At 42.7% G+C, this 17,406-nt stretch overlaps 9 protein-coding genes across 9 annotated transcripts; 4 read left to right on the top strand and 5 right to left on the bottom strand.

Moving 5' to 3' along the window:
* Window positions 1–101: 101 nt before the first annotated feature.
* Window positions 102–1,348, bottom strand: SAMD00019534_097900 (hypothetical protein; the record flags this gene model as incomplete). The annotated part of the gene is made up of 3 exons (XM_012894822.1): window positions 102–697; window positions 794–1,204; window positions 1,273–1,348. The coding sequence occupies 3 exons, from the start codon at window positions 1,346–1,348 to the stop codon at window positions 102–104; spliced, it is 1,083 nt and encodes a 360-aa protein (XP_012750276.1).
* A 341-nt stretch (window positions 1,349–1,689) lies between these two features.
* SAMD00019534_097890 (hypothetical protein) lies at window positions 1,690–2,191 on the bottom strand (the record flags this gene model as incomplete). Its single annotated transcript, XM_012894821.1, has 2 exons — window positions 1,690–1,856; window positions 1,999–2,191. 2 exons carry the CDS (start codon window positions 2,189–2,191, stop codon window positions 1,690–1,692), a joined length of 360 nt encoding a protein of 119 aa, XP_012750275.1.
* Window positions 2,192–2,432: 241 nt separating this feature from the next.
* SAMD00019534_097880 (hypothetical protein) lies at window positions 2,433–4,232 on the top strand (the record flags this gene model as incomplete). The annotated part of the gene is made up of 5 exons (XM_012894820.1): window positions 2,433–2,531; window positions 2,631–3,424; window positions 3,493–3,709; window positions 3,785–3,940; window positions 4,026–4,232. 5 exons carry the CDS (start codon window positions 2,433–2,435, stop codon window positions 4,230–4,232), a joined length of 1,473 nt encoding a protein of 490 aa, XP_012750274.1.
* A 296-nt stretch (window positions 4,233–4,528) lies between these two features.
* SAMD00019534_097870 (hypothetical protein) lies at window positions 4,529–5,623 on the bottom strand (the record flags this gene model as incomplete). The annotated part of the gene is made up of 1 exon (XM_012894819.1): window positions 4,529–5,623. A coding segment is annotated over one exon (1,095 nt), but the record flags the coding sequence as incomplete, so codon positions are not given.
* Window positions 5,624–6,461: 838 nt separating this feature from the next.
* Window positions 6,462–9,098, bottom strand: SAMD00019534_097860 (hypothetical protein; the record flags this gene model as incomplete). The annotated part of the gene is made up of 2 exons (XM_012894818.1): window positions 6,462–7,782; window positions 7,861–9,098. 2 exons carry the CDS (start codon window positions 9,096–9,098, stop codon window positions 6,462–6,464), a joined length of 2,559 nt encoding a protein of 852 aa, XP_012750272.1.
* A 511-nt stretch (window positions 9,099–9,609) lies between these two features.
* On the top strand, window positions 9,610–10,260 carry SAMD00019534_097850 (hypothetical protein; the record flags this gene model as incomplete). The annotated part of the gene is made up of 2 exons (XM_012894817.1): window positions 9,610–9,627; window positions 9,871–10,260. Coding segments are annotated over 2 exons (408 nt in total), but the record flags the coding sequence as incomplete, so codon positions are not given.
* Window positions 10,261–10,535: 275 nt separating this feature from the next.
* On the bottom strand, window positions 10,536–11,178 carry SAMD00019534_097840 (hypothetical protein; the record flags this gene model as incomplete). The annotated part of the gene is made up of 2 exons (XM_012894816.1): window positions 10,536–10,767; window positions 10,859–11,178. 2 exons carry the CDS (start codon window positions 11,176–11,178, stop codon window positions 10,536–10,538), a joined length of 552 nt encoding a protein of 183 aa, XP_012750270.1.
* A 198-nt stretch (window positions 11,179–11,376) lies between these two features.
* On the top strand, window positions 11,377–13,745 carry SAMD00019534_097830 (hypothetical protein; the record flags this gene model as incomplete). Its single annotated transcript, XM_012894815.1, has 6 exons — window positions 11,377–11,540; window positions 11,638–11,959; window positions 12,027–12,237; window positions 12,312–12,652; window positions 12,717–13,622; window positions 13,701–13,745. 6 exons carry the CDS (start codon window positions 11,377–11,379, stop codon window positions 13,743–13,745), a joined length of 1,989 nt encoding a protein of 662 aa, XP_012750269.1.
* A 1,438-nt stretch (window positions 13,746–15,183) lies between these two features.
* Window positions 15,184–16,986, top strand: SAMD00019534_097820 (hypothetical protein; the record flags this gene model as incomplete). Its single annotated transcript, XM_012894814.1, has 1 exon — window positions 15,184–16,986. A coding segment is annotated over one exon (1,803 nt), but the record flags the coding sequence as incomplete, so codon positions are not given.
* Window positions 16,987–17,406: the final 420 nt, after the last annotated feature.

Genomic DNA, 17,406 nt, shown 5'->3' with positions numbered 1-17,406 from the left:
ATATCGTCAGTTCTAGATGACTATGACATCAATGAATAAAGAGTTTATTTCCAATTGTACATATTTGGATGGGAATGGAAAGTCCGTCCTCAGTCAAACAATCAATCCAGGTCCTCATCATCGAGGTCGTCATCATCCCCACCAAACTGTGAGGCAAACATCATTGCAATCTTGGCAGACATTGCACGTCGTTGGTCATCTGGCAGACCTTGCATCTGTCCACGTAGCTCTTGAAGTTGTCCAACGTATCCCTGCATCATATCGAAATATCCAAACTCCTCATTTACCTTGTTCAAGTCGTCATCTTCATCCTCGTTCTCCACCTTGTCTTTAGGTGCAGAAGGTGATGGCTTTGCCAACTTCTCAAAGTATGTCTCCAGTGATTTCAATGATTGATTCAATGACTGATCCTGACCACCTGTTGCCGGTTGCTTCTGTGATGACGATGTCGATCCAATCATTGTCTGTTCCAATATCTTGACAATATCATCCTGCTCTTGTTGCTTCTGTTCCAGTCCAATAGCAGAAGCAGCAGCAGAGGCAGTCACATCACCATCCTCTTCCTCATTCTCCTCTTCCTTGACATGATGGCTAGAGGCTGTCGGTCTACTCTCAGTCTTATACTCCATATCATCCCACATTGTAGTCTCTAGTATCTCAACCAAACGTTCTGTTCCATACTTTATCCTTGATGAGTCTGTGTTGTCAGTGATTGATTGGTGGGAACATCAAGTTAGTTCATGTTCATATCAATCAATGAAGTGATGATGATGATGATGATGATGATATGTACCAGTGTCAGAGTCTCTTTGTTGCTCACGTGACCTATGCTTCTCATTGTCCATGTATATATTCTCTATTGCCATGTCAGCACACCATTGTTCGATATCTGATGATGTGGACTCTGGATTGGAGCTCACCTCCAACAATACGATTGACTCCACAGCATCATATGACTCTTCCAGAGCATTGTAACGTTGTTTGATTGTATCCAATGTAATGTTTGAAGCATCATAGAGTACAAAGACAATCTTTACATCATCCAATGATGATGCTACCACACCTGATGATGAAACAGCATCCTCTGCAGAACCACTGCTAGACTCTACTATATGAAGTTGTACATCACAACTATAGTATTTAGTGTCCAAGTGTATAGTAGGCTTCTGTTGTGAGTTCCAATCAACGCCTCGCTTGGTCAACTCTATGTGTCAGTTGGAGATTAGTATGTTTGAATTGACGAATGTAAGTATCGATGTTGTTACAACCTACCAGCTTTAAACAAACTGATAATGTTTGTTGTATTATCTGTAGTAGCTGTAACTATATTTATTATGTTGTTGTTCATTGTAATATATTTATGTGATCACATAATGACTCGTATGATTGTGTTTCTAGTTGTTTGATTTGAGGGACCAAGGGCGAGGGTAGGGTAAGGGCAAGGGTTAAGGTCAAGCCCTTGGGCATGGATGTAGTAGTAGTATGTATATATATATTTATTTAGTAATAACAGAGGCACTCTCTTTCTCTCTAGATATAGATATATAGGTTTGAAATGGTACCATCATACATTATAGTCGTGTCTAGTCGTGTATGATGAATGATCGCCAACCAATGAATGAATGAGACCATGTATATATATGTATCGCAAGGTGTGTGTCGATTGCCATTGATTCAATCAATGATGTCCTAATGATGCAAGTCCACAGTGTACTTGTACTCGATGTTGTGCTTTGCGCACTCGACCTTGTTCATTCTGTATCCTCTGAGTCTCTGTTGTACAATATCGTATTGGCTCAGGTATGAAAGTGGGAAGGCGATTGCTGCCCACACTGCTGTAGTTGGCTTGTGACGGTCTGTTGTTTATAATGGTCGTGTTGTTGTGTTAGTATGTATCGTCATTCGTTCATTCATTCATTCATTCTTCACATCAATCAATCAATCAATGAACTGATTTGAATGAGTGATGATGTTCATGAACAGAACAGCAGTCCATACATGTAGCAAAGTAGTAAGCGGTGGTCAGTGCAGTTGGGATAGTGATAGCTCTGAGATAGTCTGAGGCTCTGAAGCTGCTCGTTGTGAGCGAGTGTGAAGGGTCTCTGTCGATCACGGGGAATGGTGGGATGACAACCTTCTCGATAGATGACTGATTAGCAATCTGCTCCATTGTATAGTTGGTCTCTGTCATTTCTTATTCTTGTTATTGTTATTGTTATAATTATATAAATATATGATGTATGAGTCAAGTAATTGGGTAAACTGACTAGCTCATTGATCAACACTCGAAGGGAACTTCGTTTGTTTCTTTTTTTTTTCAAACACCAATGCTCTGTTCAAGTTGTTGAACTTTAGGTTTCAGTTGAAGTGATAAGATTATTAATAGTGTTATTTATATATTAAAGATAGAATAGAACATAGACAGATAAAGAATGGCTGAAACATTAGGTGCATTCAACTATACCCCTGAGAATATCAACTTCATCATGGGGGAGATAAAGAATTATATCGGTTGTGATGATGTCCTCTCTGTATGTACTTTAATGAAGGATGTAGTAGTAGGAGTAGTGTAGGTGGCGATAATAATCATATTACAACAAGTTTTAAACTAACAAACACATATAATGTAGGAGTACATCATTGTAATGGTCAGGAACAACAAGTCAAAGAAAGAGATCATTGCAGAGTTGGCAGACTTTATTGATGGTGACTCTGAACCATTTGTCAATTGGTTATGGAATTTCATTAGATCCTACTTTGAACAGCAACAGCAACAAGCAGCACTAGCATCATCGACATCATCATCGTTATCGGCAATGAGTGATGGAAATGGAGGTAGCAACAGTGCCCCAACTCCAAACGATAGGAAACAGGATCTGCCGTCAAAGCCATCATCAAAGCTCTTTGTCAATGCTGTGAGACAGGCCACCGAGGACACCAAGAGCGCATTGCATCAGCACAACACATCAATGTCAGACTTTGACGACGACTCACACAATGCCAGTGGCCATCACAACCACAGCAGCAGTAGTAGGGGCAATGACAGGAGGAGGGATCGCGACAGACATCAAAACAAGCAGCGATCGTCACGACATAACGACCGTGAGAGCGGTGAGAGAGGCAGCGACAGAGGTGGCGAGCGTGGAGGCAACAACAACAGATACAACAACAATTCAGACCTGTCATCGTTCAAGGTGACATTCAGCACGACTGATCGCAAAAGGAAGATCAATGCCTCGGGCGAGATGGAAGAGTCAGCTGATCAGGCAGAGGTCGACACTGCAGTTCAAGTCGATGAGGACGAGAACAACCACAACAACGCGCGCAACAACAAGAGAACCGACACAAAGACCAAGTGCCAGTTCTGGCCACTGTGCAAGAATGGCACAACCTGTCCATTCTATCATCCCACCATTCAGTGCAAGTATGTAGTTAACGATTCAACGTCGCATACATCAAATATTGACCACAACCTCATGTCCATCCATTAAGCTTATTCCCCAAGTGTCCATATGGTGAGAAGTGTTTATATATCCATCCCTCAATTCCATGCAAGTATGGAGCAGGCTGTACAAATATGAGTTGTGCCTTCAATCATCCACAACGATCAATGATGATGTCATCACCATACGGTGGTGAATATGGAACGCCATGTCGCAATGGTTTCGCTTGTCCCAACAAGAAGCATTGTTCATTCCAACATCCACCAGTAAGTATTACACAATATCATCTTTATCATCACACAATCTCATCCTAACAACTACCTCTATTACTACTATACTAGGTCGCTTGTAAATATGGAGAGGGTTGTATGTATGGTGTCAAATGTCCATTTGGACATGGTAAGCCATGCATGTATGGTGCAAGTTGTGCCACTCCTGCATGCAAGTTTGCCCATCACACTGGCGCAGAGGCCACACCAATAACTGTTGAATGCAGAGTAAGTATTTGATTAGTGATGGAAATGAGGACAGAAACAGAATGATCCTAACAATAATCAATCAATCAATCAATCAATCAATCAGTTTGGAAAGGAGTGTACCAATCCAAATTGTAAGTTTGTTCATTCAGATAGGGATGAGAGCATGTCAACGACAACACCACCAAATGAGTCTACTACTGCCGCCACCACTACGAACGAGGAGGTGAGCACCGATGCTCTTTCATCGACTCTACCACCAACACCACCTCAAACTGCACCAGCCGATGAGGAGGCACAGATGAGTGCCTAAAGTCCAAACCAAAGGTTTGGTGCGATCTCAAGACAGGAGCAATCAACAACAACAGACAGCAGAAGCAGTACATTAGCCTACTGAATGAATAAATATCTAGCATTCCACAGCGGGCAGCCTGACAACTACCAATGGATAAGGACGAAAGAAGTCCATCCAAACAGGCTGCCAAACCCTCTAAATATACCCTACATGTATGCAGTGCACTTAAGTATTATTACACCTTTGAATGGACATATGTTCGATATATAAATATACTATAGAGCGTATTATGTGTATTTATTATTACTAACTTAATAAATATTTGAATTAAAGGCCGAGTTCTTGTTGGAGTTCTGCGAGGCGGGTGGAGTGTTGCGCTGGTAGGTAGATGGCTTCTCGTGGTAGAAATACTTGTTGAAGATGGCCAGACCAATCAAACTGCCAAACACTAGACCTCCGACCAGACAGATGATGATGATGATCTGTGTGGTGGTGGGTGGCTTCTGTTGGTTGTGCTCGCACTGGGCCACTGTGGTCATGCCAGTGTACGCCATGGCAGAGGTGGCTTGCTCGCGGATCGTCACGTTGAATCTGCCGTAGAGGTTGGTGAACTTGGCAGCGACATGTCCGATGGCAACATTCTTGGTGATGATGTTGGAGTAGTTGGTGGTGTCGTCCACCTGACTGAGTGAGATGACGTATGAAGTCGATGCCTCAAAGTTCACTTGGAGTGTCTCACAGGCGGTCGAGCTAAGTTGGGCGTCCAACGATGCGGCCTCAATGGACAGCAGCTTCTTTGTTTGGTATTTGTTGGTTGCGCTGGACTTTGGTGCTGTCCATTCAATGTCGACGAGTCCACAGCCAGCACCCTGGTAAGAGACAGAGACCAGTTGGTTGAAGGCAAAGTGTGCGAGCACAGACTGTGCGCCAAGAGGGCCGTCCAACTCGAGCTGGACACGACCGTCATTAGAGAACTCGGATGATGGCTGCTGCAGAATTGTGGACTGAGCAACACGCACCAGTGACTTTATAATCTGTTGATGTGTACGGCTTTCTTTGTACAGGGTGACCAGCATGGAGTGTTGTGTCTGGTCTTGGTTGTCAGTGTAGAGGAGGGTGTAGTGGCTTGCAATGGGGATGTCGCCAAACACTCCATCGTCACCGATGGTGTAGTGCTGCTCTCCATTGGCACTCAGCAGCTGAAGTGAAGTATATAGTGAGTGGTTGAGTACTCTAATGGTGGTGGTCGTGCGTTTGAAGCATTCCAGTGGTGACAACTGTTGTGACAGGCGAATAGGAAGCTCGATTATTGGTGAGTGGCTACTTGATGCATTGGCCATTATAATACATTGCACCACTACAAATGCTGAAATCAGCATCAATATATTGTTGTTGTTATATTTGTACATTGTCTATATTTGTATTTTGAGTTGAGTTGATATATTATATATATATTTGATTGACGTCGTCTAAAGATATATATATATTACAAAATGTATATATTATATATTGAGTGCGTTGTATATAAGTTAATAATAAACAATAATAGATAGATAAATAGATCTATGTATGTGATTGGGGAGATGTAGGTCAAACAGAGGGCGCTAATAGGAATGATCAAGGTGGACTGGACAACATCAGAAGACCTCAAAGACAATACCATGAGCTATGGTTGGATGGAGGATCAAAGGCAGGGTCATATCGTACAGGCACGCACACATTCATTCAACACACCTATTTACATTGACAACAACAATACAACCACTCAACTGTTGGCAAGATGATTGAAGCGCTCCACCCCATCCCGAGATTTGTTTATGCAGCTGACAACCATCCACCAACACCACACACACTCAGCCACTTGACTCGGATAAAACGACTCATTGAGCTCATTTTTATGTTGAATTGTGAGGCGATTTTGCCCTTTCAGGCCACTCGATTGGATGGCACATCAACTTGTTTGAAAAAGAGACAAAATATGGCCTACGCCCATAGGGAGCTCACCTTTGTGATTTAGATACTGATTGGAGTGTGGGCCTTTGATGCTAACAAAACCATCAATCTCGTGTGTCGCCCCAACATCTGCACGCGCCTCTGTGTCTTTTAAAGTGCGAACGAACATTGAAACTGTTTGATAAAAGCACATCTCTAATACGTCCGAGGTGATGGGTGGACAGCGGCGGGTTGGACGAGATGATTGGAGGACGGACGTGATGGGCGAGCGGAGGACATAGCATTGACAGTACTTTATTCGAGATCAAGGTCGTATAGTTGACGTCCCAGCTCCTCGATGGTGGTGACATCCAGTAAAGCAGGCCTCCAACAGACGATGGTTGACAGTGCATTGCAATGGTGAACCAAAGTGTAGCAGGTGCATCGGTAAATGAATCGTTGGGGGTTTGATTTGTAAACCTCTAGCCATGTCTGATTGTTGGGCAGACGGTAGCTATTTAGGAATGACCTGAGCTTCCTCTTGTTGCCGGCAAAGATCGATAAATGCAGTGATACCAGTTCGTAGTAACGGTCACCATAGTTGGCATCACCAAGATCAATGAACTTGCTTGCTCTCCAAACATCGATCTCGTTGTCATCATCTTCGTCCTCTTCATCACTTGGCACGGCACCTTTCTTTGTCTTTTTCTGATGGTTTACCTTGTTTTGTTTCTTCTTCTTCTGCTTCTCCTCTATGATTACATCGCCCAAGATATTCTCATCGGTCAGATCACCGTGAATGAAGCATGGAGGCAGGGTAGTGTCAATGTATCCATTGATGTCCTGTGGAAGATAGGATTCCATCTGGCTCAGAAGTTGATTGGGCAGACCACCCCAGTTCCACTGGTTCTCCTTGAACTTGCCGACCAACTCGGTGGTGATATGGTTCCTCCAGTGCAGCCATGGGTCATTCAGATCGGTAAGGAACGGATTGTTCTCTTTCGGTATGCTTAGAGTGTGAATGTTGGACGCGGTGTTAACCAACAATGGAATAAGTACACTATCATCGATGATAGTGAGCTCGCCATCATCCTCCTCCTCCCCTTCCTTTGGTGGATAGGGGAATGGTAGTGAATCTGGTACCTCTTGGACATCGATCAAACTGGTGGCATCAATGAAGCTCGTGATCATGTATGGCCAAGGCCAAACGTTATCTCCATCGGCCTTGTCTGGAGACTGGGTCAAATGTGTGAGGTGTCCATGTGCCAACACCTCTGGGAACAAAGGAGACAACTGCTTGTGCGTCTTGATCTGCTCATACATGTAGACCTCATGCTTGAAACACTTCTCTCCGCCATACTTTGAACTGAAGAACTTGATCACATACTTGGAGTTGACAATGAACACAGGCGACTGACCTGTCTCACTTGTCGTTATGACCATCTCACTCTCATTCAGTTCTGGGATGTGATGTCCAATCACACGCTTCACCATCGGATTCCAGTGTGTATCATCAGTGAACTTGACCTTCAACTGCGAGTCAGCCAGCTCGAATGCTTTAAACTTGGGTTCATACTCTGGCTTCTCCTTTAACAATGCCTCCTTAAAGCTATGATAATCAGATTCTCTTCCGTGTCTATTTATACGAATACCATGACAATGTTAGTATTGATTGATCGATCGATTGATTGATTGAATGATTGAATATACATACGCTAAGTCTGTACAAACACGGTCAAAGTTCTGAGAGTCACAGAAGTTCTGGGTGACTGCAATGGACTCCTCGAGGTTGAGTACCATGTGCCACCATCCACCTGGAACAAAGATTGTCTCGCCTGGGTTCTGTATGCATTCAATTGGACGTTGGTCTGGTGGCAGGTAGGGATACACCTCGAGCAGCCAGAGCAATGAGCCTGGTGAGCCATAGAACTTCTCAACAATGTCCTCTAGCTCCACTCCTATTGGATTGATGGAGGGTGGATACATCAACCATCGCTTGCGGCCAGAGACCAGACTGTTCCATGCACTTGTGCCAGCTGGATCGATGTGCCATGGTGCTCCCGAGCGAGGAGGACCAATCACGATCCATCTGTAGTGAGGTCGTTTCTCGCCTTGATACTGGAAGAGGTCCTCGGGGAAGAACTTGTCGTGAACGGCGTAGTCTTTGAGCATGTTTGGTGCCTTCTCGCCAAAAGACTGATCAAACACGTAGAGTGGCTCCTCGTCCAGCTGTGTGGACATGTAGTTGGCGTAGTCTTTGAGCTTCATTGGAATGTTCTTGTGATCATTGTGACTGATCTTGAAGGTGATGTCGCCATAGGTCTCCACCAGCTTGTCTTTGGCCCAGTTTGTGTTGGCCGACCACTCGGTCTGTCCGTGTGTGAGCAGCACTGGTATGGAGGGCTGCTCATATCTGTCGACAAACTCTTGGTAGGTCATCTCGTCGGTGCGTCTGCGCTCAACCAACTTTGAATCGACAAAGTAGTCCTTGACGTCCATGTGTCTGCGAAGCCATCTTGTGTAGATCTGTATCGATTGGAACTCTGGACAATGGATGAAGGACCTGCGCAGAGTGCTTGGGTCACGGCCATTGGCATAGAGATGGATCATTGCCGTGGTCTTCCACGAGCCACCAATGTACACCAGTGGTTGTTTACTGTCCTTGATCTCGTCGATAAAGACATCCATCCAGAGACGATCATCATTGAGCAGGATGTAGAATGCTTTGCTGATGGCTTGCAAGGTGAGCAGGTCATTGACGCTCAACATCTGAAAGACGGCCTCTAGCAAAAAGTCATCCTCCAACACATTGAACAGGCCCAGTCCAGCAATCCTACATTCATTTGTCTTGTTGTCATATTGATTCACTGGTTCTGTTGATATTGTTGTTGCAGTCACAGTTGATGATGATTTATCTTTTGACTTTGTTGTTGTTTGTTGTTTCTTCCTCATATTGGTATTGTATTGTTATAACAAATATTAATAATAAAATATATAAAGTTTCAACGAATCTCAATGTTGTTGTTGTTGTTGAAGATGAAGATAGGTCAACAATATAATTATGTTTAGTTCTAGAATCGGACGTCCAACCAAAGCAAGGTTGAATGATAAGTTCAGTATCCCCCTCAATTTGCAAATGAAACTGATAAAAAGTATCTCTCTTTTGTGTCATCATCCACATTATTCAGTGAATTGTGTGTGTGTGTGAGTGGATACTTGGACCTTTGAGGTCAAAGAACACAAACACCCCTTTGCTTTTGTGTCAACATCACACAAACACCAACATTAAAAATCAAATAAATATGGTTATTTTTGAGAGATAAATTAAATTATAATTAAATAAATAATGTAAAGATACATGAATAGATCATTATCATGCTTGTCACCATCAACACAACCACCACCTCACCCACTGCAATATCATCAAGCCCAACTCAACTTGTCAACATCACTTCAATTTTAATTTAATATATATATTTATGTAGGTAGAGATAATCACTTCATCATGACTAAATATGTTCACCATCATACAACAGGAGGATGAGGAGGCTTGATATCAAGCACACATTGAACAAGTCATTCTCTCTCTACTTCTTATGATCTGTTGATCATGTCACTTTATGTCACTTCATGTCACTTCATGTCAAACCATCATCACCATAATGTCAACAACAAAAGATACAAATGCTAACATACAATTTGATTTACCTTTCCAATCAATTAGATAATCACAAACAATGAGCGGATACCCACCCCCAGGAGGTTATTACCCACCACAAGGAGGTTACCCACCAGGAGCTTACCCACCTCCAGGTGGCGCCTACCCACCCCAAGCTGGCTACCCACCAGGAGCCTACCCACCCCAGGCTGGATATCCTCCAGGAGCCTACCCACCAGGACACCACGCTCCAGTTGGCTACCCACCAGGAGCCTACCCACCAGGTCGTGCCTACCCACAGGGAGCCTACTATGGACATGGCCACCACAAGAAGCACAAGTTCAAGGGATACAAGAGACACGGATACAAGGGATTCAAGAAGGGATTCAAGAAGTTCAAGAAGGGATTCAAGTTCTAAACAGGTCGGTATACTGCTCTCTTCAAACAACTGTTGTCTAATTACATCCAATCCTCAAGTCTGGTCTACTCACTCTCTCCTTCTCTAGAGAGGTAGTGCAGTACTCAGTCTTTGTTATCATAGCAACACACTAATAAACCCTAATTGACTAAGGTTATTATGGTACCAATATAATATAAATATATATGTCTTTGTGTCTTGACTTTACTAGCTGTATCAATGTAATCAATTATCCAACCAAGGATTTAAAGTTAATAGTACATGTTATGACACATTGGTGTTTATTGAATCAGGGACTAACTAAGAACATACATTAGTCATCCTCTACCAAGTGAGTAGTCTGTGCCACATTGATGTTTGGAAACTTGTCATTCAACAGAGATTGAAGTGTTCTTGTCTTTTTAAATATGTATTCCAGGTCTCTCTTCATCTCTTTGAGCATCTTGGTGTGCTTCTCAAAGTCGTGTGACACCTGGGCATACTTCTGAGCCGAGTAGTCGTTAAAGTGTTGCAGTGCAGTGTTGGTCTCGTATTGTTTGGCCAGTCTATTTGATGGTGAGGTGGTGGTTGTGATTGTTAGTGTCAGCATATGGGAATGAATCAGTTGTAGTTGTGTCATTGACAATGTTACCATACATTTCAGTCTGTGTATTCAATATATTGTGTATATCATTCTGATTGGTGATACTAGATATCTCATTGGTCACCACTGTAGACGCTGTTGTAGGCATAGGTACAGTATTACTGCTCTGTTGTTGTTGTTGTTGTTGTTGTTGTTGTTCATGCTCTACATTTTGTTGTTGTTGACCATCTATTGAGGATGATGTATTTATATTGTCATTCAAGTCTATCTCTTGTTGTTGATCATTGATGTCCAACTTTTGAATTGATGTATCGATTGATGATGTAGCAGTAGAAGTCTCTTCAACTCCTAACTGATTCGTAGTGTCTGTCATTATTATTATTTATCAGTATGTATATATGTAGATATCTTTATGATTAAGTTTCGAAAGGCACTTTGATTCTTTAGTCAAACACAACGACTCGATGGAAACTTCCAGTTTACCCTATTTTAGGGGTGTACTTGTGATGATCATCATTCATTCTTATTACATTGTGCTGGTACTCCAAGTGATAGATCGTATATTCATCAGATGTCAGAACAAGAGGAGTCAATTGAATCATCATCATCATCATCAAACAATATCAATGGTCAATCGATACCATCGTTTGCCGACTTTAAGATCACCATCTCAATACCACCAGACAATCCTCCAATCTCTCAAGTCGATCAGTCAGGTCTAGAATACCATGCTGTGTACGTCTATACCCTTTGATACTTCCAGTAGTAATGTAACTCTTCTCTAACTAACACATCATCAATCAATCATCAATCATCATCATATCATTATCAGCCAACCAAACAGCGAGGGACGTTTCGTTCAAGTATTGAACCAGATCAAACAACAGGAGTACCTTCAATCACTGATCGACAAGAAGAAAGTGAATAAGGATGAGTCAAAGGATGAGGCTGACTCTCTACAGGCTGCTGCCAACCCAATGGCAGAGTTCACCGATCATATGAACTTGGCTCGCATTGAACTCGAACAAATGATCTTCTTGATCGATATGATCAGAACAGAGAAGCACATCACACTGGCCAGCACTGACAAGCCACCTCCATCAGAGAATCGTGAACTATGTGAGACTGTACAAAAGGTCTCTTTAAAGCAAAAGGTATGTTTGTTGTTGTTCATTCAGTCTGGAGCTCGCTCACTCATTCTTTCATTGATCGACTACATAGGCATTGAGTGATATGGCCAATAGACTTACACAAGGAGCAGCTAGGATGAAATCAACTGTTGCCACGGCATCATCATGGTGGGGCGATGTATCTACACTACGATCAAAGTGGAGACTGAAAGGAAAGGAATCTGCTGGCTCAATGATGGCCCCACTTGGCGCTATTAAGAGCAACAGCAAGCGACTATCCATTGACTATGGATCATATACATGTACGTTTTGTGCATCCATTCATTCATTCATTGACCATATACTAACTAACTAGCATGACCATTGGACTATGCAGCTGGATCATTTGTCGAACAAACCGAGGCAGACCTATCACGAAATGCTAAGGGAGAGATCAGTATATCATTCCCAAACCTGTCGACACAGTCTGCGATCAACAAGCGACTGTATATCAAGGTCAAAGCAAGAGACTCAAAGACATTCTCCAACAACTCTAGTCAAAGTATAGTTCGATTGCCAGCGACAGATCACAGCAAGTCATACCGTGAGTTTGAACAGCTGCTTCAGCGCATTGACACATTGTCTGTGGATGAGGCACGCAAGCTATCCTTCCTCAAGTGTTCCAACCTGTTGAACAAGGCGCAAAAGTATCAATTCCACTCTGAACTGTTCGAGGCCGTAAGTATCTAGTCCATTCATTGGCCTGACAACAAGATACTCACACCTGTCTGGCACACTATAGTTGGCAAAGGAAGCTGCACTGGGAACAACTGGAGAGATCGTTATGCAGACAGAGAAGGAGATTAGGATAGATTGTGGTGGATTGAACCTTTATGTTGGCATGGAATCAAGGAGTGATGCTGGTGGTGTAGATGATGATACTGATGAATCAATGGATACAGACAAGGCAACTCCAACCACAACAACAACACCATCCAATAAGCTACAACTGGGTGGCAAATGTGTATATAATGGACAGACATCCGCAGCATCATCAGGTGTTAACCCCGATGACGTTAACAACCGACTTCTCTTTGTTGTGAAGATGGCACTGAAGAAGATGTCAACACTTCAACTTAGACGATCACAGAAACAATTGCTGCTCAATCCCAACAATCGCAATCCAAAGATTGTATTTGGAAGGAAACACACAAGCTCCTTCAACGACGATCTGATCTCAAAGACAGCATCCATTCTTCGACACTTGGACATGTTCCTCCGAGTGTCCACTGTGATTGACATCATCGAGCAGCGTCTACCAGTCAGGGCCAAGTACATATCAGCTGGCTCACTGTCCTCATCGCTCATCGTGCTCAGTCTGATCAAGAGTGCACAGCTGTCTCGAGCCATGGTTGCAATCGAGGTCGAGGTCAATCAGAACCAGGTGATGGTGGTCCAAGGCCAGTCCAAGTCGACCATCAATGATGAGAAGCTGGTAGGATGCTTCATTGTAAATTTGATACAGAGCTACTTTGTTGAGGAGATGTCCGTCTCTGGCAGCACTCTATTGGAGATATCAGCATCATCAGCGTTGGCACTCTCCACCTCTTCTTCTTCTTCGTCAAACAAGACATTGACATCAACAAAGAAGAAGCACAAAGGAATGAATGGATATATGAGCAAGCAAATAACAAATAACTCTCCTGCTGTAAGTGCTGGATCGGAAGCAGTTCTCACATTGACCAATCACTTCCAGTCGGTCATCAACCAAATAAATGTCGTATAGCATAAGCATGATGTAGAACACAACAACAACAACAACCGAAGGTAGTTCACCCAGTTCTGATTAGATCCCACCAATGATCTTATACGTTCTTTACGAGTGATCAGAGAGACAATGTTGATTGATTCATGTGGATCACTAGTAGTTAAAGACAGCAAACATTCCAACTTGTAGTGCACCATGGTTAAATGTTACCCCACTCGTTTCCCCAACTGCACCATCAGTAGGTGTGAAAGTGAGTGAGAGATTTAACCAGGGAGGTGTGCGTTGATTGATCAATCACTTTCCCCAAGTTGCACTAACTGTTTGAGGTGAATGTGGGGAGTGGTATGAAAGTGATAGGGTTGGGTATATGATTATTTGTTCAGTTTAAGGGATTTTGATTTAATGATGGTGCACTGTTGGTGAAAGATAAAGATCATTCACCGAATCCCCTTCGCATTCTTTGCTTTTCAAGTGAAGCACACCCCTTTGATTATTGGGGGGCCGTCAATCATATCTTGAGCTAATTTTAAGAGTGTGCCATTGGTAAGGTATGAATTGTGGTGGACACGCGATGCAATTCAGGAGCAAAGGGGGAACATCCAAGTATTGACAGCCACCCATTGATCCATCCATCCCCGGTGACAAACATCCTCACTTTCAAATTCTATTTAATTTAAATTAGAATCAATCTTATCAACAACAAAAAAACTCAACACATACATATAAATAATAAAAGAAGAAATAGGATTGGAGCTCATTGTGTTCAATTCATTTCGACATCTCATTGGATCATTTACATATCTATAATAGGAGGACAACAACCACCACCACGTCTTCCCATCCGAAACCAAACACAAATTCCTCCAAAATACCTTTTGCCAAACATCCGTTCACTTTGCCAACAGCAACCAGCAGACTCGTCTACACTCAGCTCTTTGGTTTATTATAAATAGCCTTATTTGTACTCGTCGCTACTTAAACTAGTAATAACGACTGCATCACCAGAGTGTCTACTCTGAATCCATCAACACTTCTCCTTCGATCACCACTTCAACATCGACATCTTCGCGCGGCATCCCATCAACATCTGTCAGAGGGGGGTACACTCGACATTCAATCCCTATCACACACACACATTCCATCTCTCAAACACTCTTATTAGAACCTACCAATCCTTTCACACACACGACTACCCCCATTTGGACATTGTGTCCTGTCTCTCCTCACTCTGTCCATCCATCATCATTATTCCTCCAAAGTACACACTCAACATTACAATCACACTACCTATCTATTTAATAATAATCGACCAAATCAATCATAATCATATTCATAAACAACAATTGTTTATATACTTATATACATATAAATAACATTTAATATTTAATATATATTATTTATTATTATTATAATCAATATACTATTCTATCCATACTACATATAATATTTTATAAACATGATGCTAAAGAAAGAAATGCCAGAGTGTCTAAATTATTATTGTATGTCCACTATTGTGGAGTTTATAATGAATGACTTAAAGTCACTTCAAAACTCATTGTCAGAGAATGATAATGATGACCTTCCTGATGACGCCAGCTTCGAGGAGGATAACATTGATTTGCCAAGCACCAATAACCGAACTGAAATTGATCAAACACTTGGAAGCAAGGTACAGTACCTTGGTGATAAGGTACTTGTAAAGTTGTCCTTGGTCAGTTGGCGTTGGTTCAATATGGTTTCATCAAAGATCAATCACATGGACGTCCGTATTGCCTCAGAGACCACCTTGTCATTCCCTGGTCGTTGGGTGAACGGAAAACAGACATGGAGTGGCCCAGTACCATTTGCTCGTCTCTCCTCCAAGTTCTCAATTATCAACTTTAATCACATCACAACTTTGACCATTATGTTTGATAGCACCATCCGATCGTTGGTGACCAAGGAAGAGTTCCTTGAGTTGACCAAGGATTTCAGATCAGGTCCAAAGGTACACATGATCCCAGTCATCAAGAGAAAGAGAGCCTCCAAGACTATTGAGTGTGCTGCCCAGGGATTATTCCAGTACTTGCCAAAGCTGAGAGTTGCCAACCTCCATTTCAAAAGATGCTTCAATGATGTCGGTCCAATGGTGATCAATCTTCTCAATCCATCGATCGACACTCACATCACATTGTTGCAAGATCTCTACCAATTGTCCAAGGAGAATCTCGATGTTGACCTTCCTCCAAGGGACATGTGGATGGACATCCCATTTGTCAAGTCTACTACAGTTCTATCCCAATTCGACACATTCGAGGATGAGAACATGTACTTTAGATTCCTCCAGGCCCACCGTCCAGACAACCTGGTCCTTTCATTGAACACCACCGGTTCCTCCAACCACGCTCTCTACCAACAACTGTTCATGCTAGACTCGATCAAGAACTGCACCATAAAGACCGATTATGTAGAGATGGCCGATCTCTGGATTGCGATGAAGACATCAAACCTCGAGACATTGAACGCCTGCATCCTCTATCACCAAACACTCCACGACTCCAAGTTTGCTCATGACAACACCAACAATGCCCACACCGATGACCTTTTCAAACAACACACAAGCGAGGACCCGTACTACCAAGGAATGAACTTGGAGTGGATCACCAACACCACACCACGTTATCACTACACCAACATCTGCCAACACATCGATGGCTTCTTCCAATCACTTTCAGCCAACACATCACTTAAAGAGTTGTCCTTGAAGAACTACTCTATCAACAACGACAACCGTGCTCCAAGTGGTCTTCGTCCCACACTTGCCTCGCCACGATCCAATCACTTGAGTCTTGGACTCTCCCAGGTGTTCCTCACCAACAACACCCTGACTCAACTTTCACTGTCTGGTCTAATTGGAATCACGTCGGCTCATTTCTTCATCTCACTCGAGAACAACGAATCACTTCATTCTCTCTCCCTGACTGATGGCACTGTTTTGGATGACAACGATGTACTTGCGGCACTTTCCCGAATGCTCCAGAAGAACAAGACTCTCAGACACCTGTCCCTTTCAAATAATGAGCTCAGAGATAACGACGGACATATCTACCAAGGCCTTCATCTTAACTCTGGTCTGACCAGTGTTGACCTCAGTCTGAACAAGTTTAAGCGTGTAGACACCAGGTGGCTCAAGGGCAGCCAGATCAAGACCGACATTGTCAACAACGACGACCATCACCAGAAGGAGTATGCGACCAAGAAGCAACAACAACTGCAACATCAACGCCACGGTAGTCATTTGAAAAGACAAGTTATTAGCGTCACTGACTCGCAACAAGTGTATTAAACATTATATTTAATTATAACCAAGCATTCTATTGGTCACATAGAATGTCTATTTTTATCAGCCAAAGTGAGAGAGAACTTAATGTTGTCCCTGGTGGGCGAGTTCCCATTTTGTCCAATGACGGTTGGTAAGGGGTGAGATACAATTGGACATTGTTTTGATACAATGGCATTACCCAGTTTCATTAATATTGGGCAAAAATGATTCTATGTATACATTGTGTAACACAACGGGGAAGGATCATCCATCTTGGTGATGATGGATATATCCAAAAGACGTTACATAAATCTTTGTTGTTGGGTCCAATCCATGTATGAGTGTGTGAGTGAGAGGATATTTACTCACATTGATATTTTCTTTGACCTTTCGCTCCAAACCAACCAAATTGACTAAACACAC

This window comes from Acytostelium subglobosum (assembly GCF_000787575.1).
Source record: "Acytostelium subglobosum LB1 DNA, scaffold: scaffold24, whole genome shotgun sequence".
NCBI lineage: Eukaryota > Evosea > Eumycetozoa > Acytosteliales > Acytosteliaceae > Acytostelium > Acytostelium subglobosum.
Note: the sequence above shows the minus strand (reverse complement) of the source record. Positions and strands in the feature narration are given on the sequence as shown.